General features: G+C 28.5%; 1 protein-coding gene across 1 annotated transcript; it reads left to right on the plus strand.

Moving 5' to 3' along the window:
• Nucleotides 1-6726: 6726 nt before the first annotated feature.
• On the plus strand, nt 6727-12026 carry LOC137805727 (uncharacterized). Its single transcript, XM_068605660.2, has 7 exons — nt 6727-6992; nt 7186-7415; nt 7777-7853; nt 7948-7984; nt 10082-10229; nt 10592-10814; nt 11580-12026. Exons 2-7 carry the CDS (start codon nt 7289-7291, stop codon nt 11862-11864), a joined length of 897 nt encoding a protein of 298 aa, XP_068461761.1. The 5' UTR covers nt 6727-6992; nt 7186-7288; the 3' UTR covers nt 11865-12026.
• Nucleotides 12027-12733: the final 707 nt, after the last annotated feature.

A 12733-nucleotide genomic window follows, 5' to 3' on the forward strand; every position in this document is an offset into this window, starting at 1 on the left:
AAAATAAATAAAAAGTATTTTATACGTAAATTAATTCATGAATTTTTTTCTAATTTTTAACTTATCCATCCATAAATTAATTTTGTTGATGAATAGATTTATTTGATTTGTGTAGTTATAGTTTTATTTAAAAGTTTGAAAGCAGTGTTAGAAGAGAAGAATTGAGTGGTGCAGGAAGCATGATGAGCCTGTATTAAAGGAGCATGATGAGCCCATTTAAAACCAATAAAGAACATCCAATCATATCTCTTCCCATACAAATAAATTAATAAAATAACAACATTATCCCTTCAGAATTAAAGAACCAATCATATTAATACTTCTTAACTACTAATTTTTTAATTATTATATATATATATATATTAAAATTATAAATAATAACAAAGTATATAATATATCATTTTAATTTATATCAAATAAATTTAAATTAGTATAATATATTTATAATTGACCGAAAAAGGATTTTCAATCTAATGATAAATTTAGAAAAAATATATTTTTGAACAAAAAAAAGTACTAAATAATGTAATATTTAGTAAAAGTTTTATTTTTATTATTATATATATATATATTAAATAAAAAATTATTTATATACATACTTAGTAGTAATAATAGGCTGTTTAAAACTTCAAAATGGTAGGTTTACCAGTTATTTTACTTATTTATTTCTAAATATGTTTTTCTAATATTCTCAACTTTTCCTAGCATGTTTATATAAAAACTTTATATTGTGGAGTTCTAGCATACCATTATCTTCTCTAGGAACTGATTTTACTTACATTGCAAGTTTATATTTCTTTTTTAATCCTCATTAATAACTATAACTAATTTAAATTTTAAAAAATGTTTATTAATATAATTAAGATGATAAATAATAGTGGTTGTGTTCTAAAAAATACTTATTTTAATCAAAAGTTGTTGTGTTTCAAACAATACTTAAAGGGTTATTCAAGATTGACTACAAGTTCAAACAATATTCAAGGAGTTAGTCAATGGTGGCTATGAGCCCAAATAACACTTGAAGGAGTTAGTTAAGAGTTGCTATGAGTCCAAAGACTCATTTATTATTTGTATCATTATTGTTCTTAGTGAAATTCAATGTGTTGATTAAGAATTTGACATAGTATGTTTTTTCAAACGAATCATTATAAAAATGTATTGTGTATTTCTCATTTTTCTTATCTCTTTTACATTGCATGTTATTAATTATCTGCACTAATCTAAGGAGATTCTTTATAAAAAAATATCTGAAAAATGATTTTAAACAATTAAATCTATTAAACTTAAAATTGTGTTTGACATATTCTCATCAGACACGATCCTTGTTAAAAAGTCATTGACAGTATAAAACTATTGTCTGGTTCCATAGTATTAAATGATACTTACATAAACTTTTAAAAAGATATTAAAACACAATTTAACATTCTCTTATTGTGTTTTTCCTATTTTCTTCAATTGGTATCCGTGCTCAGCCACTAAAGGGTTGAGCGTCTCACAATGTTTAGAGAAAATGATCGAACACGATATACATGTAATAACAAATGATATCTGAGGGAGCATCCACTAAAAGACCTCCAACAATCTTAGAAAAGACTACTTAGTAGAAGGACGTGATGGAAATATACATCAAGTATACATAATATCGGTTATGGTATATCATATATAAAACACATAAATTTAAACCGTTTAAAGGTTTAAAATAATTTAGTTCCTATAATTTAATTAATTTAATTTTTTTTATTGCAATAATTTAATACCTATACTTCAAAAGCTCAAGATATTTACTTCTAAAATTTGAATTATAATTTTAAATAATTTTTTATAAAACTTATGATATCACAACTATAAATAGACACTCCAAACTCCATCAATGTCATCACATAAAATATGAAAAAAAAACATAGAGTAATCAAATTCGTGAAAAAAATAATTAAAAAAAAAACTCTTCTTAACAGTCTAATTAACTATACGAAGTTTATACATATTAAAAATCTAAAGAAATGCTCAATGGCATATTCTTAACGTGTTCAAGTTTTTACTTATATATATTATAATAATTTAGTTTTTTATTTTAAATATTTTTTTTTAAATTTCAATATCATTAATAAATAATCTACATCAATTGATACATTCAAGAATTGTTGGTCCTTGAAATTTCAAAAATTAATGGTGAATGTAATTTTAACAATAAAATATAAATATAAATATAGAGCAATTATTTATATCCCTAATATAAGTTTTTGAACAATTATAAAAATATTCATTTATTGTTTGTGCTTAAAATCTCAAAAGTTAATTATGAATTCAATTTTAACAATAGAACGAAAATATAAAATATAAAGCACTTATCTACATCTGTAACATATGGTTGAACACTTATGAAATAAAAATACAAAAAAACACTAATGTTATCCAATAGAAAAATCACTTTACAAAATAAAACACAAAGAGCAATAACTGTCATCACTTATAAAAATACAACACATCTTAAAAGCTTTTTGACAGAGATAAGAACAAAAAATAGATAAACCAAAGTCTGCTATAAAAATTTCTACATGGATGGTGTCAGATCCAATTTAGAAAATCACTTTCTACACTAAATTAAGTCACATCTTATATTTAACATACCAAACATTCATCTCTACTTTTTTTTAAAAATAAAAAATAAACACTACAAATAAAAATATTTTTTAAAAACGAAAATAATTAGTTACAATAATAATTAAATTAAAATCATTTTAAAATTAAAAAATTAATTTTTATTATTTTATGATTTTTTAAAATTATTTTTAAAATTGGTTCCTATTTTATAATTTTTTTAGTCCGACTAAATAACCACTTTACATAAAGATAGCACAATTCTTATACATCTTACACAAATAATCCATAATATTCTAAACAAAAACAACATTCCCTTCCAAACATTTAAAGGATCAAAATATAAAAAAAAAATCAATAAATACGAATTACTTCAAAAGTTGGATAACCCTTATATACTTTGGACAAAATAGTTTAATATTCCAAATAAAAATAGAAACTCTTTTTACTCAAATAGTATAAACAATCATTTTCTCAACCTACGATAAATCACTTATTTTTAATTAAAAACACGTAAACCAAATCATCAATATAACGATCTGAAAATGAAAAACAAGTTAAAACAACTTTAATGTCGTTAAATCTGAGAGGGGGAGTTAATCAAATTTATTTTGAGGAAAAAAAGAGCAAGAACACAGTAACGGAGAGAGTGTAGATTAGAATTTGGGTTGTGGTTGCAGAAGGCAAAGAGCCTCTCTAGGCAGAAAATGGTCCCAAGTGTCCTTGTTTTGGGTTCACAGTTTAGAGTTTTGAGTGTTGAGCAGTGTGTATGTGTAGTAATGAAACACAAAAAGTTAAGTTTCCTTTGTTATTGTGATCCCAATGTGAGAAAGTGAAGAAGTATTAAATTAATGCAGAGAGAGATATGAGTGAGAGGAGTGGTAATGATGGTATTAGATTTAATGTGGTTTTGGACTGTTGCACACAGCATGATGCCATGTGCACAGGAATTCCCATCATTCCCTCTCTTTAAGACTGACATTATCAGAAAATCTTGAGAAGCTGTGCCTTCTCTCCATTCTTTTTGCCTTCTAGCCCCACACCTCTGCACTCTGCCACCCTCATTCTCATAACCTACCTTCCTCTTCTTCCTCTTCTTCCTTTCTTCCTCTTCTTCCTTTCTCCAATGTCAACTACCTCACATGCATCATATAAATAACACACATCATCTCAATACTTTCATTACATCAATCTCTTTGAATCCTTATCACACTGTCATATTGTGTTTCTGTTTCTGTTTCTTCTGGGTAAGTTGCTAATGGTTAATTTCTGTTTAAAGAGTTTGTATTAGAGTTTAGACACTGTGTTGAGTCAATGATCCTCATGCAGAAATAAAACAGTCATTTTATACTATTTTTGTCTTGTAGTTTTCATTCAATTATTCTATCTTATTTTCAGTTTTGTAACATTTCAAATAATACCATACTATATTTTCAAATAGTTGAATAATTTTATGTGCTGTACAAGGGTGTTGTTGGTGTAATAATTTTAAATATTTAAGATAAATGTGTTGAAATATAAAAAAAAAGTTTTTATTTGTTTAAAAAGTAAAAAAAAATACATGACATGATAAATAATATTTTTACTATAATAAAAGTATATAAAAATAAGAATAATTTAATTTTTAATTTGTATTGCTTTATTTTCTTCTTATTCCTTCAAATTTTGAGAAAACACATTTGAGTATAGATCTTTCACCTAATTTTATTTACCTGATTTAGAAAAAAAATTAATTAATCTAATTACATATCAATAGTAGAAATTATTTTTAAAAAAAAAATTAATCTCTAAAATATTTTTAATTTAGTTATAACAACTGATTTAATCTTTAAAATTGATTTTTATTTCATAATTTTTTTTAAGTGTTAGTTTAATTTATAATTTTTAATCTTGTCCGTCTTATTTTCCCTTAAATATGGATAATAAAATGCAAGTGAGAATAGATCTCATAAAAAAATCTTTCTTTAATCTGCAGGTGACATTTGGTAAAAAAAAAGAAATATTATTCAATTAGAATATAAAAATAGTGAAAGGAATGAAATTGTACTAAAATGCCAGTGAAATGAATATTCTAACAAAAGAATAAATGAAGAGATGACTACATTTTGAAAATGTTATATGGTATATTATGTCTAATTTTTTGAATAAAAAATTATTGAAAAAAAATCATTATTATTATTATTAGTTTATGTTTACACTGATTTAAAAAATGTTAAGTAAGTTTTTGGGTTTTTTTTTCATAGAATAAATTTAATTTATAAAGAAGTTAATTTAATTTTTTTATTTTTCTTTTAAAAATTCTAGTGTAGAAACTGGTAAAAGAATGTACTCTTATAGTGGTTCTGTAATTAATCTTTTTGGCCTGCAGCACATGATACATGTGATTGTCCATTGGTGATAGAGTTAGTTTATAAATAATATTTTATGCTAAATTGAAGCTTAAAAAGTTTGGTCTAAAGCACTGGTCAACTGAGATAGTTTAGGTAGGAATAAGGGATGATAACACATATTTTTTTGAAGTGAACTCTTAAACTAATGACTTAGTTTTTTTTTTTTTTTGAAAATAAAGGTAAGAAGTTTCCAAGAACATTCTTGATAGGAATGATCCTCTAGTGTTTGACATGTAATTCCTTTCCATTTCCAACCATTGATTCCTTCAAAATGAATCTAAAATGTCACCTTATTTACTTTTGTTCTTGAGTCACAAGAAAGGTATTTTCCTTAGGTCTTGTAGCTGTCTAGCCACAATATGCAACTCACATTTTTAGTTTTTAGCCATTTTAGGGCACAAACATTATCATTATATATCAATTTCAATACCTTTATATGTATTTTTTTATAATCATCAAATACCTTGGAAAGTTTAAGTTATATATATCACAGTTTTCCCCCATATATAATCTACCATAAGAAAAAGACAGAAATGAAACTGTTATATTATTTACCAGAAAAGAATTTCATGGTAACTACAAAATTTGTAGGCTCATATTAACATTTAGAACATGTATATAAATAAAATGTTCTTCATTTATAGATGTAAATCTTGAACTTAGGAATGAGAACACCCCAAAACTCACAAAGTGGAAGGAAATGAATTAAACGAATAGAAGAAAGTAGGATACATAAATAAGTTTAAAAAAAAACAAAATAAAATGAGTTATGCGAAAAATGCCTCAGAAAAATATATCAATATTAATTAATATAATCAATAGAATATAAAGTACTTGAAAACAGCTTGACTTTAAAAAAAGTTACACGAGAATTTTATATATAAGTGAAATATATATGAATGGTTGGAGATCCAGATCCAGATCGACTAAAGATAAAGACATTTTATTGTATATAAGTGGGTGTAAACCTCACCTCTCATGAGCCGGTTTTATGGGGTTGAGTTAGGCTTAAAGCCTACTTCGTAACATGGTATCAGAGCGATTTTCGAATCTATCCTAGCGAGTATTTGTTGGGTTTATCCGGTCACCACCCATAATATAGTTATAAATACTTTGTAATACAGTTTGAAAATAAAGAAAAATAGAAAAGGATAAAAAAAATTAAATTAGACTCCTTCTAAACTAAATTTAAGAAAATAAGTGTTATAACAAAGATTTTAATTTGCATGCATCATCATAATCAATAAAAAGTATTTTGATAGATTGGTAATTATAATAATAATAATCAAGAAATTAATATTGTTGGAGATCCCACGTCGACTAGAGATTAGAGCCTTTTATATACATTCATTGTATATAAGTGGGTGCAAACCTCGCCTATGAACCGGTTTTAAAGTCCACTTTGTAATACGTTAAATTAACCCTTTCTTGATAGAGTTTTTTTTTCAATTATATTTTAGTAATGAATTTCAAATTCGAAACTTTTCTTAAAAACACCAAATCTAGTCTCACTTGTTAGTACTACTAAACAAAAAATAAAATTGTTTATAATAATATTAGTGGCATAGATCATAACTCTGTTAAAAAATATATGAATATTATGGTGTCAATGAAACAGTTCTCATGAGAAGAGAAGAAAACAAAAATCTGAAAAGTAATTTCATGGCATCCATGTATTCTCCCCAAGTGATTATAACGATGTTGTCGCATATATTACTATTACTGGTGCATCTAGAGAGAGAGAGAGTGTGTGTGTAAAAAGGAAACTAGAAAGAGAGACAAAGTTCAAAGTTTGGCAACACACGAGACACTATATATATATTGGCATAACTAGGCATAATCATTTCGTATGAGCAAGCAAAACAAACACATTTCAGAGTTCAGAAGCCTCCTCGTGATTATATTTTCGTTTCCTTTCTTTCATTTTTTTACTCTTTCGTTTTTCCTTTTTGTCATTTGGCTAGCTGCATACACGCTGGAAGCAGCAACAGCACCTACCATAAGGTATTATCAGTGACATGTTCGGGAATTTGCAGGACTTCTTCCCCTGTCTTGTCCTTTTCTCTCGATATTTTCCCCTTTCACTATGATGATTCTGTGTTCTCTTGCTTATTTTTTTCTGTTTGCTTGAGGAAAAGCTGCATGCATGGCATGCTTTTCTAAATCCTCTGTTCTTCTTCTTCTTAATTATATATAGGGAGAGATCCAACTGTGGAGCACGAATTGTGATAGGGGTTGGTTTTTTGAACACCCTTTTTGCTTTAGAACTGGAAAGTGAAAGTCTTTGAAGAGAAGAAAAAATGGGTAGCTGTGGAAGGGAAGGTGTAGTGAGACAGTATATAAGATCAAAAGTCCCTCGTTTAAGATGGACCCCTGAACTGCATCGTTGCTTTGTTTATGCCATTGAAACTCTCGGAGGTCATCACAGTAAGTACATTGTTCTTACCCAGTTCAAAATTTCTATGCTTTTGTAGGTTTTTCATTTTTCATAGATCCCTTAAACACAAGGACAAAGCTTAGATGCATTACTATATGTGCTGTTAATGTTAACTTTTTATCAGAATTGAAGCTTAGTAGGAAATGGGGTGTGTGGAGCTGAGGGAATTGAAAGAGAGACAAAAAAAATAATAAATTATGAGAAAATGAGGTAGAAAAAGAAATGAAATGAAAGAAAAAATAGAGTAAGTGTATATATATTGACTGTTTTCAAGATTATTCTTTTGTTTTTGTTTTTATTGCTCTATACTATGATGAACTTCTAATGAAAGATTTTTATTCATATGTGCAGAGGCTACTCCTAAGCTTGTTCTTCAATTGATGGATGTTAAAGGGCTCACAATTTCCCATGTAAAGAGCCATCTGCAGGTTGGTTTGAATCTGCTTAATACAAAATTGGCAATTGCATTCATTGATTTGGGGATTCTTATTGAGGTTTTTTCTCTTCTTCACAAAAAACCAGATGTACAGAAGCATGAAAGGTGATTCCTGCAGACAAGGTACCAAACGTTTTTCATTTGACCTTCTTTACTGCAAAACGTGTATGGCTCTTCAATACTTTCTCCTACCCTCATCTGCCTTTGCTTTGTGTTCATAAAGTCATATTTATTAACAGATTTGGATGTATAAAATAATAAGAATATACACATTAGGAGGAAGAAAAGTGAAGATTTTATATACTGTAATATATATTAATACCTGCATCATTTTTTCTTCCATTACTCTAAAATATTACCTTTCATGCTGCATATTATATATATACTTGTTTTGTTTTGGTGATTCTGATCATACCAGTTTGAAAATAGGACTTGCCAATTGAAAAATAAAACCTGCATAACAGATAAGACATAACATAGAAAGTATCTCTATAGTATTCTTCTTTCATAGCCCCTATTGTTTCCTTTTTATGGCTTACAGAAGAAAAAAAAATGGACAGAAGAGAACTCATCAAATCAATGGAAGAGAGAGAGAAAAAAAACATTTTTTTCCACTTTTTTTTGTATGTGAAAAAAAAAACATTTTTACCATAAAATAGTGGAGAAATAGAAGATAAAAATATAAGGTGTGCAGATTTGTTATGTTAGGTGTTCTTATTTTATAAAGTAACTAGGATGAGTTCTTCATCTCCTTGTTTATAAAATGAATCATTACTTAAAAAAGATTTTTTTAACATCTTATGATTTTTTATTGTGTCACTTACTTTTTCCTTTTATGGTTAACTGGTCAACAGAAAGAGAAAAGGAAACTGGGTCAGTTAGAGAACTCATCAAGTTTTCCATTTTTTTGGTGCAATAAGAATGGGAAAGATTCATGTGCTATAAAGTTATTAAGTGTTAATTTTTTTTTGTTTAACTTTGAAAACAAAACTCAAATGTTGAGTTTTGTTTTAAGCTCAACACTTCTTAAAGGAAGTAAAGGGATAGAGTGTAAACATTTATTGAGTAGCTTGGTTGTAGCATTTATTGGTCAACAGGGTTAATATTGATGATATCTGCATGTGGTACAATGAATAATGTAGATGCTTTCTGCATTGAAAGCATGCAGATAGATAGACTCACTCTATGGATGGTGTTGTTTCCCTTATTGGCTACTAGTTGTGGTTGAAAACCAGAGCCAAAAGCTAGCCTCCATGCACGAGTTTAGGAAATTGGCAACTGCAATGTTGCTCATTTAGTACTCCTTTTCCTGTCTATAGTTCATGCCAGAATAGAACAAGGGAGAATGCTAAACCACTGTGCTTTTACCATCTTATAATGGCATTCTTATGAAATCCACAACTTTTCTGCTTTCAACATTTAATATGCCTTCATTAATTAATCACCTCTGTGCAAATCCCATTGCTGCTTCAATTTCACCCATTAATTTAAACTTTTCATTCTTTCTGTACAATCATTTTATTACTGTAACTATTCATCAACTTTCTGCATAACCCCATTGCCAATCTTAATGGAAAAATTAGAGAGAAATACATAAAATAATTAAAATATTAGGTAATTATGAAAAATTGATTATTTGAATAATATAATACCCATTATTCAACATGGTCTAAACACATTGGGAAAAAATAGTAAAAATGGTAATATGTTGACAAGTATAAGTACAACTGAAAAAAACATTTTTTTTTACTAAAATATGGATATTAAAGTAATTTTGAAATTATATTATATTACATCATATTTATAAAAGTAATGGGTTTGATTAAAAATAATATTTTTTTCAAATAATAATTTTATTTTTTAAATATTTTTACCCATATCTCCACAAAGAACCAAAAACAATTATCTTTCCTCCATCTTCATCCCATCTCTCCACCAATCAAAGGGTAGTGGTACTTCTTTTACAATTATATTACAATTTCTAATATTATGATTTTAATATTTTTATATAATTTAATATAAATCCATCACATCAAGATACAATTTCAAGAGTTATCAAATTATATTCTTCTTTGTTTTCATGCAAATAATTGAAATCCCAAAATCTTAAAAAAAGAAAAAGCTATTACATGCATTGAAAAGAAACTTTTCCTTGGTTTAAAGTGTTGAATGTTATTCTGCTTTTGATTTACTCCTTACTCTTTGTCTGATGGTTATCAGTGACAGACAAGACTTCCACCCAACATAGAAAACAATCTTTTCAGGAGCATGATGATGAAGAGGGTGATGTTGGTTTTCACTCTTGCTTAAAATCCATTGGAAAAGAATCTGATTCCCAGTCCAGTTGCAGTAATTTCTCCCTAAAAAGGTCAGCTTAACTTTTACTTTTCAAATAAACAATACAATAACTTTGTACCATTTTTCAATCACAGATCAACAAGTATACAATAAATCTCATTATTTTATACTTATTGTTTAGAAAGTATGCCAAAAATGATGAATGATTAGTCAAGAACACATAACTTTTACCCTACATTAAAACTTTGGCTTCTTTTGCATGTTGAAATAATTTCAAACTTTTGAAAGGACTAAAAAGTGGTACATTATGTAAAGTAACAAAACAAAAAGTGATTGGTCTTTGCTTCTCTCTGACTTTTCTGAGGCAACTTTTACTTTTGAGCAAGAAAAGAAAAGAAAAATTCTCAATTAACTTTTGGATTCTCTCCTCAGAGCTAGAATCGAGAAGACAAGTTTATTCTCAGGATTCCCACATTGCAGCCAAAGAATATGTGAAGCAGTCCCAAATCCATACACTACTTTTTATGATTACCTGCAGAGCATGGCTGAGCAGAAGGGAATAAAGAAGATTTGTGCTGGTTCAATATTGCAGACTCAACCTCTTTCCACAACCTTTCTTCCCATGCTACCAAGCCAAGAATCAGATTTGCTCCAGGTACTCTTCTTATAGAGACAATCTATCTTTCTTTTTGTACTTCATTTCTTCCTCCTGCAACATTTATTGTTGGGGTTCAAGTGGAGTGTGACATTGGTTATGGGCTTTATATTTCACTGTCATGTGATATGGCCCATGAAAAATTCTCAGTAATAGGACCCCCTTACTCTACAAACAAAAAATGAAAATGACAGCCACAGTTCAAATGTTAGTTTCCTCTTTCCCTTGTGGAAAATATAAATTCAAATCATCTTAGTTAATTTCTTTATTTTCTACATATTTAAACAGTTCAACCATTCATTCCTTGCTAAATGCTGTAGAGAATTAGTCACTTATATTTTTCTGTACCGGGGACTATTTAGTAACATCCTATATTGGAGTTATGTTTCTGTATCGGTCAAAACCGGACAATCTAGTAACATCTTGTATTGAAGTTATCCTCTGTATCGGTTAGGACCGGATGATCTAGTAACATATTAGAGTTATCTTTCTATATCGGTCGGGGTCAGACGATACAGTAACACTTGTATTGGAAGCGCCATTACAACTTTGTTAAAGGCCTCATAATTTAGAGAAATCTACTCTTTTTTTATCAGCATGACAAAATCTAGTTGCTTACTTACTCCAATTTGTTCCCTTATCAATGCCCCCTTTGTGCATATGCTGAATTCCTTTTGTTATAAAGTCCATGTGAATAACTTTCTGCAAAATGAAAAAAAAATGGCCTTGTGACTTTCTGATGGGTGCTGCATTCCTTTTTCACAGGTTGCACACTTAAATGATAAACAGCCTTTGAATGAAGCTGAGAACAGTTGCAGGGTACAATCAGAGGATGAAAACATGGGAGGTTGTGAGTTGTCACTGTCCATCTCATTGCCACAACCACATCCTTCTTCACAGAAAAGTAATGCTTCTTCAGTCAGCAGCATCAGTGAGGCCTTTTCATTATGCCCTAAGTTTAACACCACCAACAACAACAACTACATGGGCTGTTCTAGTTCTTCTAATGTTCCAAACACAGTTAATGTGGACCTATCTTTGGCCATTTGAATGTCACAAATGAATAGTGGTTTTAAGGAACATAATTACCTTGCTTTTAGTTTTTCTAGAGGAGTTAAATCCAGTGTTAACATACCAAGAAAATTGCTTCTATCTGTTGGAAGGGTGGTGTCATTCACATTTTCATGAATTAATTCATTTTATTACCCTTAACATCACCTCCTCCTCAATTATTCAGTGACACACAGATTTCTCATATACTCTCTCTTTCCCTGTGCACTATATGTTTTCAATTGATATGTTCTAACATTTTAAATATCAAAACTTAATAGAACAGAGAGATTCTGAAAAAAAAAAACACAGAGGAAGAGGAGAATTTGAGAAGGAATACAAATATTCAGAAGCAACAAGAAAATCAACCCACCTCCATTGGTAACTCTCTTTGCATTCTAGGCAAAATAAAGAGAGACCCTTTTAGGATTTATTGGGTGCGTTTAGAGAAACATGTGACAACTTGCCTTAACTTGCATTAAAAATAATAATAAAAGTATTGGATTTGATTCGTTTTCCTTTTGCCCCCATTTTTTACTATTTAACACCAATGTGAACTTTTCTTTTACTCATTTTTAGAGTTAGATTGGGTTCAAAACTGACACACCTTGTTATAATTTTGGGATTTTCTTAATGCACCCCTACATTTTTCTTCCTGCACCCCACATTTTATAAAATACCAAAATTGCCCTTTAACAGTTTTATGTGATTCATAATAGGGATTCTGTATAAAAAAGTGTTTCTAGAATAGGTGTTACGTAAGTAAAAAGTGTTTTTGGAATAGAAAATCTGAAAGACAAAAATCATTCCAAAATATCTTTTCTGTAATAATATTTTTGGATTTTCAGATTGATAAATCCTATTTTGAA

The sequence above is a fragment of the Phaseolus vulgaris genome, chromosome 3 (genome assembly GCF_051622355.1).
Source record: "Phaseolus vulgaris cultivar YP4 chromosome 3, ASM5162235v1, whole genome shotgun sequence".
NCBI classification, from domain to species: Eukaryota; Viridiplantae; Streptophyta; class Magnoliopsida; order Fabales; family Fabaceae; genus Phaseolus; species Phaseolus vulgaris.